Below are 27,129 nucleotides of genomic sequence, written 5' to 3'. Positions count from 1 at the left end.
TTCTATTACTAATATTTTGTTAAAATAATTTTTTATATTTAAAAACCTTTTAATTGTAAAGTATAAATTAAAATCAAACTTAATTAAGCATTAAATTGATTCACATTTTTACTATTACATCAACTAGTAATATGGGTTTAAGCACACTTAATAGTACTTTTCTTCCAATTTAAGTACATTATATATATATATGTACTTAGTTTAATGAAAAAGTGAAAAAAAAATTTGAATATGTTTTGTTAGGAAGAAAATTGAGGAAAAAAAATAGTAGGGATGATCATTTTTTCTCTTAATGTATAAGAATTAATCTTTTTGAATTGAAATGATTAAAAGAGAGAATGAAAGAGATTTGCATATTGGTTTAAAATTATGCATTTTAAATATTTTATTTTATTTTCTTTCATTTTTCAACTTTATCAAATAATAGATGAAATTTTTTTATTTTTCTATTTTTTAACCTTTCAATTTTTTATTTTTCTAATTTTATTTCACTCTATCAAGTAAAGCCAAGCTTAAAAGAGATAAAAGTGAAATTGAACGAATTAGATAACATTATTTTTTATTAATTAAAAATATAATTTCATTGATTGAGTCTTAACTCGATTGACATGAGCATTGTTGCCAATGCAGAAAGACGTACGTTCAAGCGCGTTGAAGTGTATTATCCTCCTATATATGAGTTTGAAAGGAGTTATGAATAGTTCCAAGTATTGTGTTAAAAAGAACAGATATGATCATAACTTATAATAAGATTATTTAAAAAAAATTCCAAATTTCTCTACAATTTAATAACTTTATATTGGTTATAGATAGTGGCGGAGCCAAGGGGGGCTCGCAGGTGAAAAATTTTCTATTTAAGTCATTTATAATTTATCAAATTTTAAATTAGTAATGATAAAATTATACTTTGATCCCAAAAATAATAAAAATTTGATTGAATCATTTAAAAATTATAAAAAATATAGACAATTAAAATAGTAAAATTACATTTTTACTATCATAAAAATATACAATTTAATTCTGACACTCAAAAAAATTTTATGACTCTACCACTTACTATAATTTATTATTTTGTATATCCATAGTGAAATGAAAGAAGAAACTCCAATATGTCAAGTGTTCTTATATTATATTAAGAAATAAAATGAAAAATATTTAACGACATCCCGAATTTAATTATAATATCTTTTGTTCCACGAACAAAGTAATTATCCATTGAACAAAGTAATTATTTCTGAGACAATTTTTAGCACATGACAGTTCTGTCTAAAACGTGCAAGTCTATGTAACTGTTTTAACAGATCTACGGAACCGTGAATCGCATTATATGAGATGCTGGACAAAACGTAGGCCGCGCCTCACAGGATTTGTCCAGTTTCTATGTGTTTGGAGTTTGACACGTATTCGTTAAATAAACCTTTCACTTTAACTGTTTGTTTAGTTTTTGATGGAGTTAAGGCTTCCAATCTCTTCTTTCAATCGCGTGGAATACACTCTCCTCAACCACAAAATATTTATCGACTTCCAATTTTCACGGCTCCACGTACCATGCTTCTAACTTTTCCTCTTTTCATACTTCATTTTAATTTATTAAATTAAGTGGGATATTTTCATAATCAATTTAATTTTAGTCAAAAATTAATATTTAAAATTTATAAATTATTTTAATTATTTAATCTTAATTCTAAAAATTTAAATAAATATATAAAATACATAAACATTTTCGAAAAATATAATAATAAATTTAAAATTTATATTAATATTAAATAAAATTAAAATCTCCACCCCGTCCCTCACCCTTTCACCATCCCTATCCTTCTCTGCTGCTGCAGCAAATTACATTGAATACATGCCTCCAATAATAGCCGCTGGAACTAGAAATTTATTCTAAGATAATATAACCTCGCCGTTGAATTTTTCGCCACATCATTTTGCGTGCCGGCTTAAATTTACGTCCACTGGAAATACTAAAGTATTTGAAAACTGACCAACTCCATTTTGGATTATTAATCATTGAACATGGCCAGTCCTTTTTGGCGAAGAGACCATGTTTTCAACATGACAACAAATGCTACCAAAATATATTGGAGTCAATGTAATTTGCAGCAGCAGAGAGGGAGGGGGGACGGGGGAGGTTCGGTGGAGGAGGGGGAGACGGAGAGGGAGAGTGACGGAGGTGGAAGGATTTTTATTTCATTTAATATTAATATAAAATCTAAATTTATTATTATATTTTTAATATATTTATATACTTCTTTAATTTTTCTTTGTAAAATTTAAGGGTTAATTTTGTTATTAAACTAATTTTTTAATTGTCATGTTAAATTTATCGTTTATAATTTTAATTGAAGTAATCAAAATGATTAAACTATATACATAACATGTGTGCTTAAACTGTAATTTTTTATTTTAAATGTTTAAATTTTTTTTTATATAAGTGAGTGATTATCACTATCTTCTATTTAGAGAAAAATCATTTACAATTTAACACTGAATATATTTAAGGTTAATTGTACGTTATTTTTAACACTAACTAATAAATACTCATTCCATAATATGAAAAAAAAATCTTTATCATGCAGTAACATACACAAAAAAAATAAATAAATAAATAAAAAGCAAAACAACGAAAGTAAGATGAATTGTCAACCAATCCCAACTACTAAGAAAATGGTACTCCTTTTCTTTTTGTCTACACAAAAAACCAATCAATATATTTAGACTGATTGTAGACTTTCAATTAAAAAAGATAAACAAAAGCTTTCAGAAAAAAAAATACACACACAAAAAAAAAAGTGACGTCTCTACGCGTAGACAAACCAATTAATTTTAAGAGTTTGTAAATTATGATTCGTGAAAAAATACGTTAAATATTTACTATAAATAATACCCATTAGTGCCATTACTCTAGTTTAACTTTATCGACTTGAGTAATTTTTTTTAAAAAATTTATATGATAAATTCTTTTAAAGTAAAATAAGAGAAAATGATAAATTTAAATTACAATTTTTAAAATTATTATTTTAGATTTTTTAAAGGAAAATGTAAATAATTTTATATAAATAATTTTGATTTTTTAATTTATAATTTTTAAAAAATTATAAAAATTTGAAATTTTTATAAATACTTTAAAATTTTATATTATTTTTATTGAGAAAAATTAATTTATATTTATACTAATTTATTATTTAATTAATTGAATTATTTAAATTGTAAAATTTAATTAATCGAAAAATCCAATAATTTAATTAAAAAAAATCGAGCTCACCTCCTAGTAGGATAGTTTCCATAAAACACCGAACAGTTTTTTTTTTTTTTACGGCCCCCACGACTATTTTTTTTCAAGAAAAAAGTTTTGGCTATCAGCTATATACGGGTTGCATTGATTAAGCCGGCGGCTGCCTGGGATGACAAAATTTCCGGTGGTCCCAACTCCTTTCTTCTTCCCCTAAAAAATAACGAGCCTGCCTGATACGCTTTAACCTTGGCGCATGCTTCAACCTGGGGACCACTTGTGGTCCAATTAAAACGCCTTCTCTAGACGACCATCCCGCTAGTGGCGGAGAGATACGAGCAACGTATTTATGGTCCCACTCCCCGCTACCTCCCAACTCTGTTAATCCACAGGAGGCTTGCTTCACTCACCGCCTATCACCGGTAACACTCCCATTGATAAACCGAATCAATTCTGAAATTTCCGCTACAAGACATCAAATTGTCTTCCTTGACTGCAGGTTGTTTCCTATTCTGGCAGCTTCTTACTTTTGTCGCGCCAACAGCGAGTGACATGGAAAGCACGCTTACAGTTTGAACACACAAATGCTTCCTACACAATAACCACAACAAATGTGTTTTTCTAGATACGATGATGTACTTTGTTGTTTGTAAGCACTTTTACGAGCATCGTACGCTACGCATTACGCGTCTTGAGTTATTCATTTTTCGTACGCAAAACGAAAAAAAAGAATCAAATAAGAATTCCTATAGCTAACCAACAACAATGCTTTTCATTCAAATGTTTCTTTCAGACTTTTTCCCCGTAGTTTCCTTATCATATCTTTTAAGAATTTTGCCTAGTCTTCACGCTTGGTTGAGTTCACTTTTTCACTATTTATTACTAGCAGAGACGGCAGGGATCACCCAAATATTGGTGAAATATTTGTTTTGGTCCCTTCAAATTTATAATGTTGTAGGTTAATATGACTGTATAATTGCATTTTGCCCCTTCAAAAAACTTGTAATTTAATTCTCACCTCACCAAAATGGTAAAATATTAATTTCATCCTCTAAAAATTATAAAATTATAAGTTATGCAATAATAAATTTACATTTTGATCCTCTAAAAATACACTTCAATATGGCTTTATCCCTATTTACTGATATCATAATTTTGATAACTACTGCCAGAATTGATTAGCGGTTACTGTTGATTTCAAACCCTATGGGAACGCTATTTCAATAATTTGAAGCCCTACTAAAAACTGTTACTGTTTTGGCTCGTTGTCCAGCTATTAAATCCATGCGAATTCATTTCAACTTTTTTGCCTTCAATTGCCTCTCTCTCTCTCTCTCTTTTTTTTTGTCGTATATCTAAATTATATTACATTAATAAAATTTTAAATGCCATGGTTTTTTTTATTCAATACATTATTAAGTTCTAAAAACATATATTAATTATATTTTAAAACACAAAATAAACGATAAAGCACGTTGCACATCAAACGAATAGAATATAAATTCGAATATTAAACAGCAAAACAAATCTTGAATTAAAAGAAAAAACTCATAACAAATACATATTGTTCATTTAATTTTGTTTATTTGGTTGAAAATCAGTAAATATACTTGTTAAAATCCTTCATTAGATTAGTTTTTAAATATTTTTACAATCACCTTTAATTAATTTTGGTAGAGTAGAGACAAAAAATAAATCATATATTTATAAGAATAATATTTGATATATCGCCAATGAAGATTCTACAAATATGATAATTGACAAATATCTTATAGGAGTATAGTATAATATTAAAATAAATAAATATTTTAAGAAAAGACATATTAATCCATATTTATATTTATGTAAAAAAATAAATTACCTTTTAAGCGTGTCATGTTGTTTTGATTATCATACTAATATCGCTATTAAGTTAAGTTAAATCCACGTTTTATGTACATTATTTTAAGTATAGTTTCGGACTTTCGGTATGAATCCAACTCGCATTTGCAAAAAAAGTTTCCACCGTCGGTAGGGATTGCAATATTGACAGTTATGAACCGTCAGATCAAAAAATCAATCAACACCTTTACATCAACAATCGACCTAGGATGGTCCACGCAATGTTTTCATCAACTTTTTGGTACTTTTTGTAGTTTTGTTCCCCTACTCTGTTTGAATTAAAACACGAAGAAGGAATTTTTTTTTTAAATAATATAAAGTTTTGATGTTTGTCGGAGAATATGATTAAATTTACCTCACACTTTTGTTGATTTTTAATTACAATTTACCACTTTGATGATTTGAAAATATATTTTTATAAGAAAATTTTAAATTGTAAATTAAGTTAGGATTTTTATTTACTGAAAGAAATACTTAAAAAAAATTACTTTTCACAAATAACTTTCTGTTTTAAGGTGAAATTATTTTTCATTGAAATTTGCCTCTATTTTTTAATGCCATTGCTTAAATAAATTATTAATTACTAGTTTTAAGTTTGAACATTTAGTATTTTTAATTCATATCCATTTTAAATTTCTTTTATAAAAAATATTAATAAAAAAATATTTAATTTGTATCTGTAAACACTGGTTAAAGTTAATTCAATTTTTAATTTAAGAAAGTTTAATATATTTTTCAATAAAAAGGAGGTGGATTAATGACATGTTTATATTGTTAATATCACTAGACATTAGTTAATATTTTCTAAATTCATCAATAATAATTAGAAAATGATTAGCATATCTCACTCGGAATGGTTTTCATGAAAACACTCATATTCTACTAACAAAAAGTCAACTATTTTTCTATGCCAAGTTGATTGAAAATTAACAAATAATTATGATTTGGAATAGGACTTGGATCAAATTTACAATTTGGTACATCAACTTTGGTTTGGTACAATTATGCACGTAGAACTTTGATTATGGTTCAAATGTATATATGACACTTTGATTTTGATTCAAGCATGTGTATTTAATGAAATAAATACATTTTTTTATTTTTATATTCAATAAATATATTTGTGTATAATATAATAACGTAAAATGGTGTTTTATCAATAATTATATTAATAATTTGTGAAATTTGAATCAAATCAACATTTAATATAAATATTTTCACAAAACTAAAACTCATAAATAATATTGTACATTTGGAATATGTAACAACCCAAAATCCGTGGGCACCAGAAAAGTGTGTTATCGGGCCTCCGTCTTATTGAAATAAGTTCAAAAATAATTATTAAAAATATTTATGAGTCTAGTAGTGTGTTTAATTGGGTTTTAATTAAGTAAATTTAGCTTAATTTAGAGTAATTAGTAAAAAGAATTAAATTGAATAAGGGTAAAAGTTTAATTATAGATTAAAGAAAAATTAGAAGGACTTAAGAAGAAATTAAACCATTTCCTATAGCTGAGGCGGTTTAACGTGGAAAATATCAAAGATTTTATTGATTAAAAAATATATATATTTATTTAATAATTAAGTATATTATATTATATTATATTATATTATTATTATATATAAAAGAAACAAATAAGTTAAAAGAAACAGAATGAAAGCAAACGAAACAGAGAAGAACAGGGGAGAAAGAAAGGAAAGAAGAAAGAAAGGGGAAATAAGGTTTATGAAGCTTGGAGTTAATTGGTAAGCTCAATCAAGTCCTTTTCTCATAATTTTGATATTTTAGAAGTCTTAAAACAAGTTTTTATGAAATTAAGTTGTTAGTTTGGAAGTTCTTAGGTTTTTTAACAAAGTTCATGTTGAATAAAATGATGAAATAGGGGTTTAATTGAATGAAATTCAAGTTAGAATAGATATAAGGATTGAATTGCAAAGTAAGCTATAAGTTTTGTGTTTTAGGGATTAAATTGAGGAAAATTCAGAATTAAGAAAATATGTTAAAATTTTAATAATTAAATTTGAGTTTAAATGAAATTTGAATAGGAATAATGTGTGAATTGGTGTTATAAATTTGGTTATTAACATTTTACATCAAAACAGTTTTCGGAAGTAGCAATGGTCTGACTTTGAAAATTCACTAAAAATTTTATGAATTGAACTAGTGGATGAACAAAATATGGAATTAAAGCTTATTGAGTCTAGTTTCTTATAGTAGAAACAGTGTAAGCAATTAATTGATGAATCAAGAGATATTTGAAATTTTGTAATACTGGTTCGGGGTGATTTCGAGATGGCCTGTTTTAACTTTGGAAAATCATTAAAAATTGTACAAAAATTATTATGGAGTGTAATTTATATATGTGAACTTCTTAATGAATCTAGTTTCAAAATAAATAAACAAGAACCTTATTCGAGTTCTGTACAATGAGATAATTTATTTTTAGTAGAGAGAGGTCAGAACTGTCAAATGAAATAACAGGGGAGTATTTAACGAATAAACTATACTAAATGGCTAGACCAAAAATTCTGAAAATTTTATGGTTAGAAGATATATGAGTCTAGTTTTAAGGAAAATTTACGGATATTAATTTGGAGTTTCGTAACTCAAGATATAAATAATTTAGTAACAATGACTCAAGTAGACAGCTTAATGGTGAAATTATATATATACATTAAAAATAGTTAAATTTGCATGTTTAGGCTCATGAATTAAATTGAATCATGTTGTATTGATGATTATAAATTATTATTTTCGTAGCCAACAAAGAACCTGAAGCATCAGCATCGAAAGGAAAGGAGAAAGTCATCGAGGACTAAAACGGGAGAATTACTGTGTGTATTACTATAATTCGAATTTTAATTATTATTGATTGCTGAATTTTTTTTATTGTTATGTATGGTAAGTAAGACTTGAGGTAAGTATGTGAAATTGATATGAATATTGAGTGAAAATGAAAGTGATGCAAATTGAATCAAATTGAATTGAATAAGTGAATTATGGAATATGTAATTATTTGAGAAGCGTATTGATTGAAAAATGTTTGGTGATTTGAATTGTGAATTGAAAGTGATATAGGATTGAGAAAGTGAATTGAATACCCTATTAACTAGTCGGGCTGAGTCGGATATAGTTGGCATGCCATAGGATTGGAAGTGTTCAGGGATACTCCGACCTCGAGTCGATGAGACACTGGGTGTCACTATATTTCTTCGGATAGATTCGATGAGGTACCGGGTACCAACTTTACTTCGGCTAGGCCGATGAGACACTGGGTGTCAACTATTACTTCGAACTATCCGATGAGGCACTAGGTGCCATATTGGTGTGTTTGGTTGGATCCGTGTATCCGCCAAAGTCCGAGTTACGTTAATAGGGTGAAAAATTGAAATGTGAATTTGAGGCATTGAAACGAGAAAAGTAAATTGAATTACGAATTGAAATTGGAATTGTGATAATAAGAGAAAAGTATGAAATGTATATTCATAAGTGATATAAATTTAAGTTTGAGAAAATACATTGATTTATGAATTAGTACATATGACATTAATTGTTAGGTATTTTAATATTTATGTTTTTACTATTGTTGATATAATTTGAATTATGGTAATATCACTGAGTATATCCATACTCAGCGTACGGTTGTTTCCGTGCGCAGATTAGTAGAAGTCAAGTGTCCCAGTTCAGCATCCAGAACATTCCCGACTCCAACACAAATTTGGTGATGTATATTTTTCTTTTGGGTAAAGGTGGCATGTACATATGTTTTATATAGTCACTTGAATATGCATATTACTTTGGGTAGTGAAGGTTGAATTATAAGATTTAGATTGTTAAATGAAATGGTAAGAAAAGTATATGATAGTTATTAAGTTGAAATTATGTTAATGATATAAATATTAGTTATATGAATGTGAAAAATTGGTGCTGGTTGTTTTAGTTTGAATTTGCAGGAGGTTTTAGGTAAAAATAAGCAGAAATGCTGCCGAAATTTTTACAAAAAAAAAATTCAGAATATTCGAACAAGTCCCGTTCTACTTTTAATATGTGCTTGAACTTTGAGAGTTCAAGATAGGGACTCAATTATTATATTATACTATGAAAATTTTTAATAATTGTAAATTATTAGTAAGTTGTCTGATATGTCCGATAATGCCTCATAACCTCGTTCCGGTAACAGTTTGGGGTTAGGAGGTGTTACAGAATAAGAGAAGTATATTTTCAAAGCTTGGAAAGAAAAAATAACAATATTCTTTTGTTTTTCTAACAAGCTAACATTATTCTAAAACTAAAAGAATTATTAACATATACATTTCCAAAAAAGTTTTCCCTACAACAAAATCACATTAAAAAGTAATAAAAAAGTGTAATAATCTATTTATAATTTATATAAACGAGAGTTTGGAAAAGCTTTTAAACCGATTAAAATATCATTTATTTTCCATCATGTTATTAAATTGACATTTAAATAATTTATAATATTTAATTTAGAATTATTAATTAAAAAATTGTTGTAAAATAAAAATTGTGATAATTACACATTTAAAAATAATTATAATTGAATTTGCAGTAATTATTTAAAAAAGTCTTATTAATTTTGAAATAGAATTATTCCTAGAATAAAACTCTAAGCATAACATATAAGAAAAAGTTGTGATAATTATAGTTATAATTTATTTTACAATTATTAATTAAAAACAAATATACCGCATTATTAAAAAAAATTTTACCTTTGAATTTTGTACTAATTTTATTCATATAAAATAAAGTTAAATTGAATAGAACTCGAAACATATTAATTATCACCTAATTAGTATTAGAGTTAAATACCACATAAAATTTAATTTTAGTTTAAAAATAACATAAGTAATTAGGTATATTCAATCAAGTAGCATCTAATAAAAAAATAAATATTGTAAAAAATTGAGATTGTTAGCAATAATAAGTTGTAATTATATGAAAAAAATAGAGCATCAAAATAATAATTCTTGTATGAGGTAATATCGAATCATATGTCTAATTCAACAACTTAGAAATAATAATATTTATAGAGGTTAAGCAATCGGTCGTCATCTCTACGGTTGATTTTGCATTTTACCACGTTATCCGTCATCGGTCATTTTCCAGCATGAAGGGGCACGATCTTTTGGAGTGAAGTTTCGGCCATGGGTTTGGCCTTAACCAGGCCCCACATCGAGGTGGCTTTTGGCCTTTGTTAATTGAGTTCGTAGTCCTTGACCATTCGTGTTTACTTGTGATTTTGTTAATTGAGTTCGTAGGGATTCAAATTTTTTAGATGTCTATTGCATTTGTTGTTGTCCGTTGAAAGATGTTTCTACGGCTACAAAGCCAAAGATTTGGAAAGAGGCATGCCGCATCAAGATTCTATTCACATTGATGATAACCGCCAATGTATCATACTGAGATTTCTCTTTGCTCTTGTCGATGGGGAGACATGATTCAAGCAATAGATATCTATATTTTGCATCATAAAGTGATAGGGTTTACTAACCCTTCAGATCTTTGTCCTGTATGGGACTGAAGTCCTCAACTGGTTTTCTCACCTTGGTGTGGTTGGATTAGTGATTTTTGTATGGGACACCTGTGTTATTTCGCTGTAGTTTTTATTATTACAATGAAATGGTGTATTCGAAAAAAATAAATAAACTGAAAATGAAAATGGTCCCCTCCCCTACCCGCTCCCTCGCTCTCATAATAAACCTCCTCCACCATTTTCATAAAAAAAAAAAAGCCAATAGCTTCACCTGAAAACCACTTCTTTCAGAAACAGCTTTCTGTCTCCTTCTCTTCTATGAGTTTCTCTCTCTATCGCTTCATGTGAACTCTTATGATCTTTACCACGTTTCTTATAGCAACTAACACTTATAAACTCCCTCATTTCTCTTAAGCCTTTATAATATATATCCTTGAATCCATCACCTTTGTTTGCTCTCCAATACCCTCTCTAGGAAGTAGGAATGCCAAAAATATCTCTTTAACTCCACAACTCGAGACTCTTAAAAGAGATTATTATTTTCCATCCTTTCTCTCTTTCTCTCAATTAATCAGGCCATGAGTATTTAATCATCGTCGTCTTCATCAGCTTCTTCATCGTATCTCTCTTTCGAATACGTTTTATAGAAAGAAACAAGAAAGAAGGTAAAGAGGGTTACATGGCGTTTCACCCCAACCATCTTTCTCAAGACCTTCCTCTTCATCACTTCACCTTCCAACAACAACAAACGAACCAACTACCTGAAACCACAGCTCCCAATTGGTTAAACACGGCTCTCCTCCGTTCCCAGCAGGAGTCTCAACCACCGCAACCCCATGCTCACTTCTCAGACCCTAACTTCCTTAACCTCCATACTGCTACAACCGCTTCCGAGTCAACCTCGGCTTCCCAAGCTCCCAACCAGTGGCTCTCCCCTTCATCCTCTTCGCTTCTTCAACGTAACCACAGTGGCGTCGTCGACGACGTGGCAGCGGTGGCAGCAGCAGGAGGAGGAGTTGGTAGGGAAACCATGGTCGCCGTGGAACCGGGAGAATTGAAGAGCAGCAACAGCGAGTCAATGAATAACAACAACAAGAGCGAAGGTGTAGCAGTGGAAAGCGGAGGCGGAGGTGATGGGGCTGTGAATTGGCAGAATGCAAGGTACAAGGCGGAGGTACTAGCCCACCCGTTGTACGAGCAACTATTGTCTGCACACGTGGCGTGCCTGAGGATCGCCACGCCTGTGGATCAGCTACCCCGGATCGACGCTCAGCTGGCTCAGTCACAGCATGTGGTGGCTAAGTACTCGGCTCTGGGTGGTGGGGCCCAAGGCTTGGTTGGTGATGACAAAGAGCTCGATCAGTTCATGGTATGCTCCCCTACTATTACTTGTACCTGCAAACTATTATACTACTTTTCCTACTTTTTCTTTAAAATTTGAACTGTTATACTGTTATTGTTTCCACTGCCAGTTTTGATAATTCCCCCCCCCCCCTTAAAATTATCCTTGGCACTTGGGTGGAGAAATTAGAAGGTTAACTGCATCTCTGACTTCTCCATAATCGTTGCTATTTAAGGCTATCTGAATTTTCCGAACCAAATCTTTCAGAAACCTTCCTTTTGCCATGACCATGTTCATGCAACCATTATTCAGATTGTATAAAGATAAATGTATATTGTCCATTTTTTCTTCTTTGCGAAAAGAAAATTTTGACATAACAACGGTGGTTCTTAGCTATAAAATCACAGTTTTAGAATGATGATATCTGATTAACAACTGCATTTCCACAACTTATTAACATCTCTTATTCTTATTTTGGTTTAATAAAGATAAGTTGATTAACAAGTGCATTCAAAAAGTTGGAATACGAAGTTTGCAATTGAATTGCAGGCATATATAGATTAGGGGTTTCTTTTTGGAAGCTAGAGAGGAAACTTGTTCCTGTTTCAAAGGAAAATAAAATCGTGGTTGTTACGAAATATCTTGTGATCAAGAAACTGAGTGGGACAGCTTTGATTACAAATAGTTGGCAGCCATGAGACTTAAATCGAGAAAATATGAGGATGATATAAATGAATAGGTCGTTTATTTCTTTTTGATTTGATGAATGGGATGGGACATTTCCAAAACCAAGAATGGGAAGTCCCAACCCCCATTCTCAAGAATGTGAAAAACTTGTGCTATTTCTCCACGCATCTTACTTTGTCTTCATTATTTTGTAGTTATAAATGGATAATGAATTGCCACCTTTCTAAACCCTTTTCGAAGAAATATATTTCTAGGCTTAATTATCTTGAATCTTGCTATATCATTCTCAAATGTTTTGCAAATTATGGAATTTTGCCAACTCTGTTCTAGCACACATGAAATTACGAATAACTTAAGCAACTAGCTAAAAAAGAAGTGACCCTTTTTTCCCCTGGATTATGTAGACACATTATGTTCTGTTGCTATGTTCATTTAAAGAGCAACTGCAACAACATGTTCGGGTCCATGCAATGGAAGCGGTTATGGCTTGCTGGGAAATTGAGCAATCTTTACAGAGCTTAACAGGTAGTTGTCTATATTAATTTGCATTACGCTGTACATTAATTTGGCTTAGACTTGGAAAGGTTTTTTGATATCTGTTTTGGATGTATGAACAGGAGTTTCTCCAGGGGAAGGAACAGGTGCAACAATGTCGGATGATGATGAAGAGCAAATAGACAGCGATGCTAATCTGTTTGATGGAAGTATGGAGGGTCCAGATTCATTGGGATTTGGGCCTCTGGTTCCAACAGAGAGTGAAAGGTCTTTGATGGAGCGTGTGAGGCAAGAACTCAAACATGAACTCAAACAGGTACTCAATTGTAGAGATTTCCGTATTGAGATTTAAAGGTTACTTACAAACTCGTGGAATCTTTAACAGGGTTACAAGGAGAAGATTGTTGACATAAGGGAGGAAATTTTGCGAAAGAGAAGGGCAGGAAAACTTCCTGGTGGCACCACTTCGGTTTTAAAAGCTTGGTGGCAGTCACATTCCAAGTGGCCATACCCCACTGTAAGTATCACTCCTAACCCGAGAGGTGGCAGCGAGTGGTCTGAGATTTGAATCTCAGCATATGCAACTCCCGACCTCTAAAGCACAAAATAGTATCAAAGCTTTGATTTCTGTTCCAACTACATCTAAATATCTACGTAACAAATTTTCAGGAGGAAGATAAGGCAAAGTTGGTTCAGGAAACAGGTTTACAATTAAAACAAATAAACAATTGGTTCATAAATCAGAGGAAGAGGAACTGGCATAGCAATCCATCAACTTCAACTGTCTTGAAGAACAAACGGAAGAAGTAAAGGTAAATAATGCATGCCTTGTCGTCCTTGCAAATAAGTAATGCAGCAGAGGTTCATGTAAATGGTTAGACAATCACAACATCGTTGAATTTGCAACCATATAGGCTTTAAAGTGGAACAGATTTTTGGTTTCAATATGAGAAAAAGGGCAACACAGAGTACGAGATTGTAATTTAATCGTGCCATCTTGAAGATATGGCGTAGTTCGAGGCACGCCAGTTTGGTGATATATGCTGGCCTTGCTACGCTGTTAGAAAGTTTAGAAACTAAATTACTGTTACTTTTTTATAGGATTAATTCCATTTTCAGATTGGTACATTATAATTATTATTTCATCTCTTCATATCTGTGAATAAGGATGGTAAGATATTTCCAGTCTATTGTGTAATAAACTCACGGTCATATTATGATCATTTTAGCTTTTTAGGCTTCTAATACCTAGTAAAATTTGCAAATAATACTTGCCTAAATCCCTTCTTCTCCTTCGTACTTTTATCTATTTATGTGCCATAATGAAATGTGACCTTCGTTAAGTACTGCCATTTATAGATGTCTTGGCAACAATACAAATTGAAGCAATATATATTACGGTTTTGTTTTTGAGGCAAGGGCATTTTTGTGGTATATATTTGTTACATACAATTCAAAAGCCCTTCAATTCAATGGTTGCAGTACGGTCGGTCCCATCACATGGGCATTTGGTCCTATAATTTTCCAAGAAAATGACTGATCGCCTCCTGCTCCCTATTCCTTTTCCAAGTCCACAAAAGCAACAACATATATTAGATAAACTTCAGCGAATTCATAAAAGCAGAATCAGTGATGAATGTGAACACAAATACATAGCAGGACTAGACTTTAACTGTTCTCGTTTCGTAATTTTTCACTTCCTACAAATGTTCATATTAAGAATACAAACTTAATTTTAATTTAATTAAATTTCCTCCGAAATTTTCACTCTAAAGAAATTGTCAAAACGCATATACAAGGAACAACTAAAAAGTTTTTATATTTTGGAAATGCAATGGGTCTTAATGAGCCCTAACCCGATCCTTGAAGGAACTCGTCACTTAAGGGATACAAACGCATTTATGGTTCATAGTTTGCTAGAGTTCTTTTTACTAGATATTTGAGCTTATTTTCAGCCTAATTTACTTCTTTTTATCTGTTTTCTTTTTCCAACATCATTCTACTTTTTAATTTTATATTTTATTAATTATTTTAAAAGGTATAGGTAATTCTCTTTTATGTATACATCAATATAGCTATGTCTTAGCTTAATTAGTATTGATATATCGATTCGAGTGTGCTAAAGTGTATTATTTTTTTATTTATAATTTGGAGAGTTATGAATAATTTTAGGTATTGTGTGAAAAAGAGTAAATATGATCAAAACCTATAACGAGTCTATTAAAAAAAACTATAATATATATGAAAAATATATTACTTTAATATAGAAATTTAAAAATTTTCTAACATTTATATATAATTTTAATATTTTAACTATTCTTCAACATTAAAATTATTTTATTTTATATTTAATTACTTGATATGGATATGGTTTTAACATTTTTTTACTTATATGATATTTATACACTCAATTTAGTGTCCTTTATGTTTATTTTTTTACTTTTATTTTACTGTCATTGTCGTAATTGAATCCAAACATATATTTCACAAATGTTCTTGATCTCACTGTTATTGTATTTAATTTCACTACTACATTAAATTATCTCATTGTTACTGTTATTTTTAATCTCACTGTCGGTCTAAAGAGACCCTCAAACACCTTAGCTGTCACCCAGATTGAGAGAGGGGAGGGGAGAGTGCACCAAACAACAAAGGAAAACCATCTCCATCGAGTGGAGGTTGGCGAACATTGAAGTCAAGAGAACCCAAGGTCATGCAAACTAGTTCTCCCTAAATTGTTTCAATTCAACGATTTAGTTTATCTTGATTGATTTTTGGTTCATTCGAGTAATCATTACAATATTTTTTTTAAATTATTTAATGCAAAATGCAAATACCAAAATTTAAAATTAACTGTATCTAAGTTATTTCTTAAGTTGATGTTATAAGTCAACATTAAATTAATTAAAATGTAATATTCTAAAAATAAAAATATATTATATGGATGTTCATGTCTTTCAATAATTCTATACTTTTTAATCTATTTTATATTTAAGTTTTAAGTTGATATTATAAGTCAATCAGGCACTAACTTCATTAAAAAATAACTAAAAAATTAGAAATTTTAAAAATAACAAATTATATATTACAAGTGTATTTATATCTTTTATTAATTTTACTTTTTATTAAATAATTAAACTACTTTAAATAAAATAAAAATGGGTGGATATATAAAATTGAGAGATTTAAGATAATGTGGATGCAAGTTGAACCATCATCTGTGTTGACTTTATATAATTTTTTCCTTGGTGAAATTCACATAATCTATAAAAGCTGTGTGAATTTCCCACAACTTTTTATATATTAAATAAAAAGTAAATGTCTAAATTAAAATATACATTTTTAATACAAAACTACGGGAGGAAATATGCATGCATGATTTGACAATCCTTAGATACCTTCACAATTTTAATTTTATATTTAGGTGCATTATCGTTTGGGTGGTTACTACAACTGACGTTACAACCGTTTTTTTCCTGATCAACAGTGCGCAAAGAGTTCTCTCCTTATGGATACCGGCGTCGGTTGGAAGGACTTAATGACTGGAGCTCTATCAGGTGTGGGAGGAAGCCGGGACGTAAAGTTCATAATGTTATTCTGAAGCTTGTCGGCTAGGTGTGTCTCATCCTCGAAATTCAGCGCGTAGCTCAGGGGGTCGTAACTGAAATCCGAGGAGTTGTATTGCTTACGCCCTCCTTTCCCAATCCTAGAGATGAAGCTTTTGCACTTTTCCTTTATGTGAGGCGTTCTCGGCGTCCTTGACTTCTTCACCTCCTCCTCTATTTGGCCCATGGCGACAGAGATTTCAATGTATGGCGTCCAACCAAAGCAGGAGATCGAGGATTTCATCTTCTCCTTAATCCTCTCTCTTGGCGATGAAAAGGAAAATTTGTAGCTATCGTTGTACATTCTGGTTTTCGACAGAGGAAAACAATTTTTTTTTTTGTTTTGTTTTGATAATTTGGTTTTTAGGATACTGAAATAGATGGAGAGTTAGGGGTATATGTAGGTTCAACGAGAAAATAAAAGTTAAAAAGGGATAAGGACTCGACTTTAGTCGGCTGGTGAGGGACGAAAAAACCGTGGGATGTGCGTGGCCTTATTGCTTTTGTGTTAAATAAAACCAACAATCGTGTGAGTTTCAGGGTTAGTTAAGTAATTAACACAAGCAAATTATTTTTAAATATGTGACGTTGCTAGAATTTTAATCTGATAAATTGTAACTTTAAGTGAATCAAGTCTCATTTAATCAATTATCCCCTATGGAAGTTCAATACACAATCGTCATGGGCTTAGGTCAGCCTATGACATATGTACATTGTTATGGTATAGTACACTCATAATGTGGATGAAAAAATACATACAAATAGTATATTTATTAAAAGTTTATTTAAAAATTAAATGAATTGCTTTGGTAAAGTATTTTGAATTTAAATTTTATTATGAATGAATTTCTATTGATTTTATAAAAATTAATTTTTAATAAATTTTCAATTAAATAAATGTTGATTAAATTTTGACACGAAATCAATTAGAAATTTATCCTATACATATAGTATAGTTTTATTTAACAATGAAGCTTGACAGTTTGCTGAAACTATAACTGAAATTTGCAAGAAGCGATTAAGTTTTGCTAAATAATAGTCCACAATCTACATGTTTTGAGATGGTTTACAGCATTAAACTTTAAAGTAAACTCAGCTTCTTACAAAGAATCCCATTACCTACTCCAATGTGTCTGAAATGAATTCATGATGATACACTTTTAATTGGTTAACTTTAGGAAGTCATATGTGCATTAAATATTTGCCTTGAATTGTCCTTATCAAGCGTCGACTCCGTATTGCTGCTTAAGTGGGCGGAGACAAGTGTAGAAACTAGAAACAGAGTGTAGGAGAAATGGGTTTGTCAATGGAGTGAATATATTAACGTGGCCAATCCGTGGGTTGAGTTAAGGCTGCAATTCATGGACCCATCCGCGATATGATTAAAGGGAAAGGCGAAAGGATTTGGCCTTTTGGTATTTTGGTGTCACTACCGTGTTGCCTTCAATCCGCAGTGGTTAGGTATTTACTGTAAAAGAATGGGCCCAACAATCTAAGCAACTATAGGATGCCCGCATAAGCGGAACTGCATTTACATGTTTGGGCCTTATTCAGCCCAACACAGTACACTCCCTGAAACAAACTGTTTTTTTTCCCTCTTTGTTGGGGGATATCTGATTTATATTCTAATCAGCAATTAGACAGGCAATTCGTCAAATTTAATTACAACCATTACTAATTGACATGACATTTCGTAAATTTAATTTTAAAGATTAGGTTACAAAAAAAGAAAAAAGAGGGGGGAACACGAACAAGCATAAAAAGAGGAAGTAAGCGGAAATTGTGGTGTCCTTCCAATAGTTGGACTCCATAAAAATTAAAATATGACATGCTCATTAGGGTGGCCACTCGCCACGGACAAACTCAAAGGCTAATCCCTTTTCCTTGGGCAGCGAGCTCTCTTATTACGCGTTTATTGGGTCCATTCCATTTTCTTCTTTCCTTGACTTTTTGCCCACTTTTTTACCAGTTTTTCACATTCATTGCAAAGCAATCAATCCCCCTTATGTTTGAATGAGAACACTATACTTTTGAGTTATCATTATTAAGTTACTTAAATATTATTTCTGATCTAAATAAAACTAGTAGCCTTAATTTTTTTGGTATTATTTTTAATTTCTTAAATATCATTTCTAAAATTTAGATTCTCTTTAACTATTTATTAAACGAATAGTTCTTCCGTATGTAAGGTTAATAAGCAGTACTAAATGCAATACCTGAAAAACAAAACTAAATCTACATTAGGATTTACGAACCCGCAAGGGTATTTCTGTCTCAATTGCCTTTTTCAAATACAATGAAGGATGACAGTACAAAGTTTTTAATCTGTAAAAATGTCTGCCATTGTCATTTGTGAAGTATCCAATGCTTTTTATCTTTCCTTGCTCTTCCCCAACAAAGCTTAACTATTTACTACTACTAATACTACTACTACTACTGTACACGCCTTAATCCTTCCCTCTCTTTAATTTTCTGTCATTTTTCTGTCTCTTTCTGCTGTTAATTTCTCTTTTTTTTCCCAAGTAACAATGGTGATGAATTTATCTTGGAGTTCACTATCATTTACTCCTGTGATGATCACATTCCTCTTCCTCTCAACCTTCTTAACATTCTCCCATGGAGTTTCTGTTTCTCTCTCTCCCACACCCCTCGCACAGCAGCTCACTTCAGGTACTTCACTTGTTCAGTTCTCTGTCAGCTACCCCGTCTTTTTCTCGTTCATTCTTGTCTGGTTTCGAAAAGAAAATACTACAAGAAAAGTTTACTAGAAACAGTACAAGCATAACGCTTTTAAGCAGTGGGGCTGAAAAAAAAAAAAGAATGTGACTGTAATTTTATTACTTATTTTAACATTCATTTTCAGGGAAAGTAAATGGAAGTGAGGCAAAGAGTGCGGTGGAGCTTTCATGGGGGATCACAAGGAGGTCTGTGGTAGAGGTGCCGATCGGTCAACCTCTGCCCCCATTGGAGGTCACTACTTCATCCCTTGCTTTGGCTGCTGAAAGGACTTACAGAAAAGATCCTCTTAATGGGTTCAAGAGATACACAGGAGGATGGGATATTAGGGGACGACATTACTGGGCTGTAAGTTTATCCAAACCCAAGATTTCTACCAGTAATTAATGGTACCAAACATTTTCAACTAATAAATTCTTTAACGTAAAATCTTCCTAAGATAGACAGATATCTGGTGCATCTGACGTACCTTGCTGTTATTAGTTTAAGTTTAGATACGTGACAAATATTTGCTTTCTAATGTAACTAGGGGAAGAAAGGACAAGTTTCTTCCAACTAATCTTTAGATAACATGAATCGGAACTAACCATTTCCTTCTATTCTAAAATAAAGCATCGCAGTATTCGACTACCTATTAGTTTAAGATTTATGACCTGATTCCTGACTAATCATTTCCATTATTGTTCAAGTGCAGTCTGTGGCTTATACAGCAGTTCCCCTATTTGCAATTGCTGCTATCTGGTTTGTTGGCTTTGGGCTTTGCTTATTGCTTGTTTGTATCTTTTATTTCTGCTGTAAAAGGCAGCCGTATGGATATTCCCAAATTGCTTATGCAACCTCTCTCGTATTCCTCGTGTTGTTCACAATTGCTGCAATGTAAATGCATCTTCTTCTCTCTTGTCGTTTTCATGTTGAATATTAAAGTCATGCTTGTTCTACGTGCTAATGTTTGTTTTTTGTTTCAGACTTGGCTGCATTGTCCTATATGTTGGTCAGGATAGGTTTCATAGTAGCACTACAAAAACATTACAATATGTCGTAAATCAAGCAGATATGACCGTCAGGAAACTCAAGGATGTGTCTGACTCTCTAGCGACAGCTAAACAGGTCGGAGTCGATAAAGTTTTTCTACCTTCTAATGTCCAAACTGATATCGATGAGATAGGAACGAAAATTAATTCTTCTGCAAGCACTCTAGCTGACAAGACGGTGGATAATTCGGATGATATTCGAGACCTCCTAGATTCTGTGTAAGTGAGATTCTGATATTCACCTATGTATATATATTAGTGTAAGCCAAGTAAAACTTTGTTCATTAAAGCTGCATTTCAATGTTCTTATAGGAGAGTGGCTCTTATTGTAATAGCTGCTATCATGCTTGTATTGACATTTCTTGGATTGTGTAAGTCCCAATGGTTTGGAATTTTTTCTTCTTTTTTTTCCAGAGTTTACAGTTTGTTAGTCGATTTATTTATGCAACTCTACTTTTTGTTTCAGTATTTTCAATTTTCGGGATGCAGCTTCTTGTTTACATGTAAGTTAATGGTGTGGGAAATGATATTTGGTTCTCCGCAGTTATTTGGATTCAAACGCGGATGTTTCTTAACAAAAGGGTTTTAAACTTTTATCTGTTTCAGCCTGGTGATATTAGGCTGGTTGCTTGTCACTGGAACTTTCATTCTTTGTGGTACATTCCTTGTCCTCCATAAGTAAGTTCTTATATGGCTCAACCTATATTTCTACGACTTACTGCTTAGGATTTTAAAACTTGACTGATATTTTGTTTGAGGTGCTAGTGTGGCGGCAGATACTTGTGTTGCAATGCACGATTGGATGCAAAACCCCACTGCTCATACAGCTTTAGACGATATACTGCCTTGCGTTGACAATGCTACAACCCAAGAAACATTGTTGAAAAGCAGGGAAGTTACTTCTCAGCTGGTCGAAGTGATTAACACGGTCATAACCAATGTTTCGAATATTAATTTTTCACCAAACTTTCCAACCATGTACTTCAATCAATCTGGTCCATTAGTGCCGGTACTCTGCAATCCATTTTCTGCTGACCTTACTGAGCGAACTTGCACTGCTGGTGAATTAAATGCAGATAATGCAACTGAGGTATTCATTAGACCCTGCAACATCAATGCTTTATTAACATGCAAACAGTCTTGGATGTTATCTTTTACTTAAAAAAAAAAAACATTGATTTATTTTAAAGACATTATCATTTACTACAGGTATGGAGGAACTACGTCTGCCAAGTTTCTCCAACTGGAATATGCACTACAACCGGACGAATAACCCCGGCATTGTATGACCAGATGACAGCAGCAGTGAATGTGGGCTCTGCTTTGTACAATTATGCTCCTTTCCTCGTTCAGCTACAAGACTGCACATTCGTGAGGGAAACTTTTACAGGCGTTTATGTAGAACACTGCCCTGGATTACGGCGATATAGTAGATGGGTGTATATAGGGCTGGTAAAGGTATCAACAGCAGTTATGCTTTCTTTAATCTTCTGGGTAATATATGGGCGAGAAAGGCGCCATCGCCTTTACACAAAGCAGATAAATGAGGGTGCTGAAACAGACAAAGACTCTTGAGTGTTGATAGAAGTTTTTTTCTTCACTTTGCTGGGACGGGAATGCCGTATTGGCTCTATGTTGTAACCAATCCTCGCCATTCATCAAAGAATCCAGGTTCAAAAGTGGTATTCAGTCAAGTTATTGCTGCTACTAGTGGCCTTGTATTACTGGTACAGTAAATGAGCCTGGCAATGGCAGTTAGATTTAATGTGTGGGATTTGTATTGTATGTTGTAATGTTAAAAAGACTTGCATAATGAGATGCAAGAAATTGTTTTGGAGGGGAATTTGGTTTGCCATGAGCCCATGATGTTTGGTTTCACATTGATTAATAATAATATGGGCTTGGATATATTAAGAAAATCGGGCTTCATATCATAAAAAAAAAGCCTGTATACAAGAAGTTTGTTCGAACAAAAAATAAACTATTCAAAGTTGGTTGACTGTGGGAGCTTCTCTTGGCCTGACAAAAACACGTTGACCTTTTGTCCTGACAGCCTAACCCTAATCAGACAAATATTAAAATGAACATTAATAACAAATTTCTTCCCTTTCAATTTTCATTTCTGCTGCCGTTAATAAAACACCCATGATCGGCATATTTTAAGAAAGAATATTCCTCTTTTATATTACAAGTTCCTAAAAAAAATTATTATTATTATCAGATTGTTTTTCTTTGTTATTCTTCTTGTTTTGGGATTTCCCTCAATCCAAGAAAATGGGGAAGCCAACCGGGAAGAAGAAGTTTCAAGAAACAGGCAAGAAAGTCATGGAAGCCAACAAGCAGAACAAAGGCGCCGCCGCTGATCGGACGTCCAAAGCTTTCGATGAGGACACGGCAATCTTCATCAACATGTCCCAAGAGCTTAAAGAAGAAGGTAACCGACTCTTTCAGAAACGCGACCATGAAGGCGCGATGTTAAAGTACGAAAAAGCCCTTAACCTCCTCCCTAAAGCCCATATCGATGTCGCTCATTTGCGCAGCAACATGGCTGCTTGTTATATGCAATTGGGTCTCGGCGAGTACCCTCGCGCTATTAATGAATGTAATTTGGCTTTAGAGGTTTCTCCTAAATACACCAAAGCTTTATTGAGAAGAGCTAGGTGTTATGAAACTTTGAATAGATTGGATTTAGCTTATAGGGACGTTTATAATGTTTTAACCATTGAACCCAATAATTCGTCTGCTTTGGAGGTTTTAGACAGCGTGAAAAAGGCTATGGATGAGAAGGGTGTTACTGTTAATGAAAATGAACCTGGTTTCTTTGATAATGATCCCTCCGGGGCTTCACGGTTGCGAAAAGTGGTGCAAGAGAAGTTGAAGAAGAAGAAAAACAAAGGAAAGTTTGTTGAGAAAGATGAGAAGACTGATGATAACGTTACAGAAGAGAAGAAGGCGGAGGATAAGGTTAGTGTTGTCAAGGAGGTCAAGGACAAAGAGATTGTTGTGAAGACTGTTGAGGAAGAGAAGAAGACTGTTGAGGAAGAAAAAGCGATTACAAAGACAGTGAAGTTGGTGTTCGGGGATGATATTAGGTGGGCTCAATTACTTGTGAATTGTACTGTTAATTTGGTGAGGGATATTATTCGAGATAGGTTTCCTGGCCTGCAGGGTATTCTTGTGAAATACATGGATCCAGAGGGTGATCTGGTTACGATGACTTCAACAGATGATCTTAGGTTAGCTGAGTCAGTCGGTGGTCTATCAGGAGGATCACTAAGGTTCTTTATTGTTGAAGTTAGTCCAGACCAGGAACCAGCTTATGAAGGAGTTAGTAAAGAGGACATGGTGAAGGGTGAAGAGAAATTGAGTGATGTTGTTGAGAATGGTGAAGCTATAAAAGGAAAATCTGTGGAGGATTGGATTGTCCAGTTTGCACTACTTTTCAAGAACCATGTCGGGTTTGATTCTGATTCGTACTTGGATCTTCATGAACTTGGGATGAGATTATACTCGGAAGCAATGGCTGATACTGTGACAAGTGAAGATGCGCAGGAGCTTTTGAAATCGTTGCAGATAAGTTCCAAGAGATGGCAGCTCTGGCATTGTTCAATTGGGAAATGTTCACATGTCCAGGGCAAGGAAACATGTCATCTTAACAGATGACGGTTCAAGGGAATCTATGCTAGCCCAGGTGAAGATTGCGTATGAGTGGGCACAGAAAGAATATGTATTGGCGGCAAAGAGGTACGAGAAGCATTGAAAATTAACCAGATTTTCATGAAGGTCTTCTTGCGTTGGGGCAACAGCAGTTTGAGCAAGCAAACTCCACTGGTACCATGCAGTTGCTAGCAAGATTAATTAGAAAGTGGACCTTCCGAGGAGGTCTTGAAGCTTTATAACAAGCAGAGGACAGCATGGAGAAGGCATGCAGATTTGGGAGGAAATGGAGGAGCAACGGCTAAATGGACTCTCCAAATTGATAAGTATAACACCCAGTTGCAGAAATGGGGTTAGATGGGCTGTTTAAAGATGTCTCTGCTGAGGAAGCTGCTGAGAAGGCTGCAAACATGAGTTCACAGATATACCTGTTATGGGGCACCTTACTTTATGAGCGTTCCGTTGTGGAATACAAGATTGGGTTGCCAACTTGGGAGGAATGTTTGGAGGTTGCAGTTGAGAAATTTGAACTTGCTGGAGCTTCTCCAATAGATTTAGCTGTTATGATTAAGAATCACTGTTCGAACCAGACTGCATCAGAAGGTATCTACAAAGAATCATCTGTAAACTTCTCTTACTTCACTTGTTTTGTTCTTAGGAAAATTTTCTTAGGAGGAAATTCCCCATTTTATTGCAGGCTTAGGTTTCAAAATTGATGAGATTGTACAGGCATGGAATGAAATGTATGATGTAAAAAGGTGGCAGACTGGTGTTCCATCATTCCGGCTAGAACCATTGTTTCGTCGCCGCGCTCCAAAGCTTCTTTCTATTTTGGAGAATTTTTAAGTTTTCTGTTGAATCAGTATTCTTTCGGGGCACTAGACAAGTGCTTCGGTTCTATTTTATTCATTTTCCAAGATCAGTGTTTTTGTGCTACTAAGATAGGTAAAGCTTTTTACTCTTCAATAGGTAAAGCTTTTTACTCTTCAACTTCTTTTATCAACAATTTCCGTGATAACCATTTACTATAAAATACGAACCCTGTTTTAAAATCACAGTATGAAAAATAGTTTTCATCAGGTACAAACTGAAATTATGTTTTGGTTCTATATTAGCCGATCATTCAACCTATTTTTCCCCGTTGGGTCAGGTGGCTATTTATCTTGTTTGATATATGATTTCTTTCAATCACTGATCGGACTGAAGATGACCATGGTGTTTGATCTTTTGTGTTATTGCAGGTCTTATATTTTTGTCCATGGACTTTTTTTGTGTGTGTGGCTGGTTGTTTGCTATGGCAGCAAAGAACAAAAGCTTGTGAACTGTGAGTTTGATATTGGAAGGTGCATTTGTGATTGGCATGAAGCTAGTTATTCATTCATTTGTCAATTTGGGGAATTTATTTTCTTCACATGGTAATTGCAAAGTGGTATATGATTGATTGGTTCATCAATGATCATATAAATAATTGTTGGTTGTAACTTGTAAGATCATCTTGTTTGTTTTGTTATTCATATAGGATCATAGGTCATCATTTATACCAAATTTCTACATGTTTGTAGCTTGTAACCTTCTGATATTCAAATTATAATGTCATCTTATACTTGTCTTGTTTATGTATGTTTTATTTCAGAAGCAATTCATGAAATTTGGGATTGATTTGTGTAAATCACTTATCAATGTTGTGGTTTTTTTTCTTTTCTTTTTAAATTAAATTGAACTAAACGAGCTGAAATAAAATAATGTAATTTATATTTATAATGAATATAATTTGCTTGGTGATTCAATTTAAATGAAATAAATGAAATAAATTTATTTCCAAGACAAAAAAAAAATCATATGTTATTCGAATATCAATTTTGGTAATTGCTCCGGGATATTTCATGTCTCCGTAGATAGATTGTTAATCATGTAATTAATATATGTTATTTTATTTGGTTAATGTGTTAAATAAATAAAATATAAGTATTATTTTATAAAGTATCAATTTTTTCCATAAATTCAGAATTTCGATAGGTATACCATAAATCTTAGTTGAGGAATTCAATTGCAAAATATAAAAATGTTTGTTTCAAAATATTAAATTCAATACTTAGGGTTCAATGCTCAATAATTTTTAAAATCTGATTTAACTAATATTTAAATTTAATAATTATTTATTAAAAAAATTGATGAATAACAAGAGAAAGAGAAAGAACCTAAAAATAGATGAGAGCGTTGACCTTTCAAGATATAATTATTCAAGAAATTAAAATGATTTTATCTGCAAAATAGAAAAAAAAATTAAAAATAAACCTTATGAGAGTGAAATTTAATCGAAAAATATATATAAATGATATTTTATAATTTAATTATTTTATAAAATACAGAAAAATTATAATGTATTAAGAGATATATTAGAACTGTAATACTTCTAACTAGCGAGGCGTTAGTGCATTAATATAATAATTATTTTTGGCCCATATTCCATAAACTAATTTCATAAAATATTCAAGTACCAACTTACCCAGATACAAGAGGACCATGAGGAGCAATGGAGCTGAAACATAGCCTAACAATTCCGGAAGCGGCTTAAGTTATGAAGTTAACGTGTTGAAAGATCTATTCTCTCTTTACGCTTTGCATAAATTCCCAGAATTAGTAGAGTTAGAGACTGGAGAGAGTGCTTTTTGAAATTATTATTTAAAAAAAAAAACCTTTTTCTCCTTCTCTCGTCCTTGGCGACCGCTAAAACGTTTCCTGTCTTAATCCAAATTCCGATCGGAAGATCAAATTAGGGCTTTCACTCGATTTTCAATGGAAAGAATCAGAAGAGCTTCGCATGCAGGATCTGGTACACTGATAACCGTAGTCCTTTAGCGCTCTTTGTTCCCTCCAAACCCTAACGATTTTCATTATCTAATCCGACTCATGTTTTTGCTTACCCTTTTACGAATGATCAAGTCGAAACTAAAATTGTCGCTTA

The 27,129-nt window shown here is 32.3% G+C and overlaps 3 protein-coding genes and 1 non-coding gene across 5 annotated transcripts; 3 read left to right on the top strand and 1 right to left on the bottom strand.

Annotated features, from left to right (window-relative positions):
- The first annotated feature begins 7,877 nt into the window (after positions 1–7,877).
- LOC107958904 (homeobox protein knotted-1-like 3) lies at positions 7,878–14,366 on the top strand. Of its 2 annotated transcripts, XM_041112987.1 has the most exons (6): positions 8,776–11,980; positions 13,045–13,165; positions 13,258–13,451; positions 13,521–13,652; positions 13,805–13,947; positions 14,050–14,366. In XM_041112987.1, exons 1-5 carry the CDS (start codon positions 11,291–11,293, stop codon positions 13,943–13,945), a joined length of 1,278 nt encoding a protein of 425 aa, XP_040968921.1. In that variant the 5' UTR covers positions 8,776–11,290; the 3' UTR covers positions 13,946–13,947; positions 14,050–14,366. The 2 variants fall into 2 exon arrangements, with proteins under 2 accessions (XP_016750301.2, XP_040968921.1); XM_016894812.2 differs by having other exon boundaries at positions 7,878–11,980; positions 13,805–14,366.
- A 2,249-nt stretch (positions 14,367–16,615) lies between these two features.
- Positions 16,616–17,044, bottom strand: LOC107960817 (uncharacterized). Its single transcript, XM_016897090.1, has one exon. The coding sequence runs from the start codon at positions 17,042–17,044 to the stop codon at positions 16,616–16,618; it is 429 nt and encodes a 142-aa protein (XP_016752579.1).
- A 1,999-nt stretch (positions 17,045–19,043) lies between these two features.
- On the top strand, positions 19,044–22,415 carry LOC107958906 (uncharacterized). The gene is made up of 9 exons (XM_016894815.2): positions 19,044–19,410; positions 19,604–19,824; positions 20,171–20,352; positions 20,442–20,726; positions 20,820–20,878; positions 20,974–21,010; positions 21,114–21,185; positions 21,273–21,597; positions 21,717–22,415. The coding sequence occupies exons 1-9, from the start codon at positions 19,269–19,271 to the stop codon at positions 22,080–22,082; spliced, it is 1,689 nt and encodes a 562-aa protein (XP_016750304.2). The 5' UTR covers positions 19,044–19,268; the 3' UTR covers positions 22,083–22,415.
- A 114-nt stretch (positions 22,416–22,529) lies between these two features.
- Positions 22,530–25,765, top strand: LOC107958905 (protein PHOX4). Its single transcript, XR_005926950.1, has 3 exons — positions 22,530–24,767; positions 24,862–25,109; positions 25,406–25,765. It is a non-coding gene; the product is annotated as a protein PHOX4 (transcript).
- The last annotated feature ends 1,364 nt before the right edge of the window (positions 25,766–27,129 follow it).

Source organism: Gossypium hirsutum, chromosome A05 (assembly GCF_007990345.1).
Source record: "Gossypium hirsutum isolate 1008001.06 chromosome A05, Gossypium_hirsutum_v2.1, whole genome shotgun sequence".
NCBI lineage: Eukaryota > Viridiplantae > Streptophyta > Magnoliopsida > Malvales > Malvaceae > Gossypium > Gossypium hirsutum.
The sequence above is the reverse complement of the archived record's forward strand: the minus strand, read 5'-3'. Positions and strand labels throughout refer to the sequence as shown.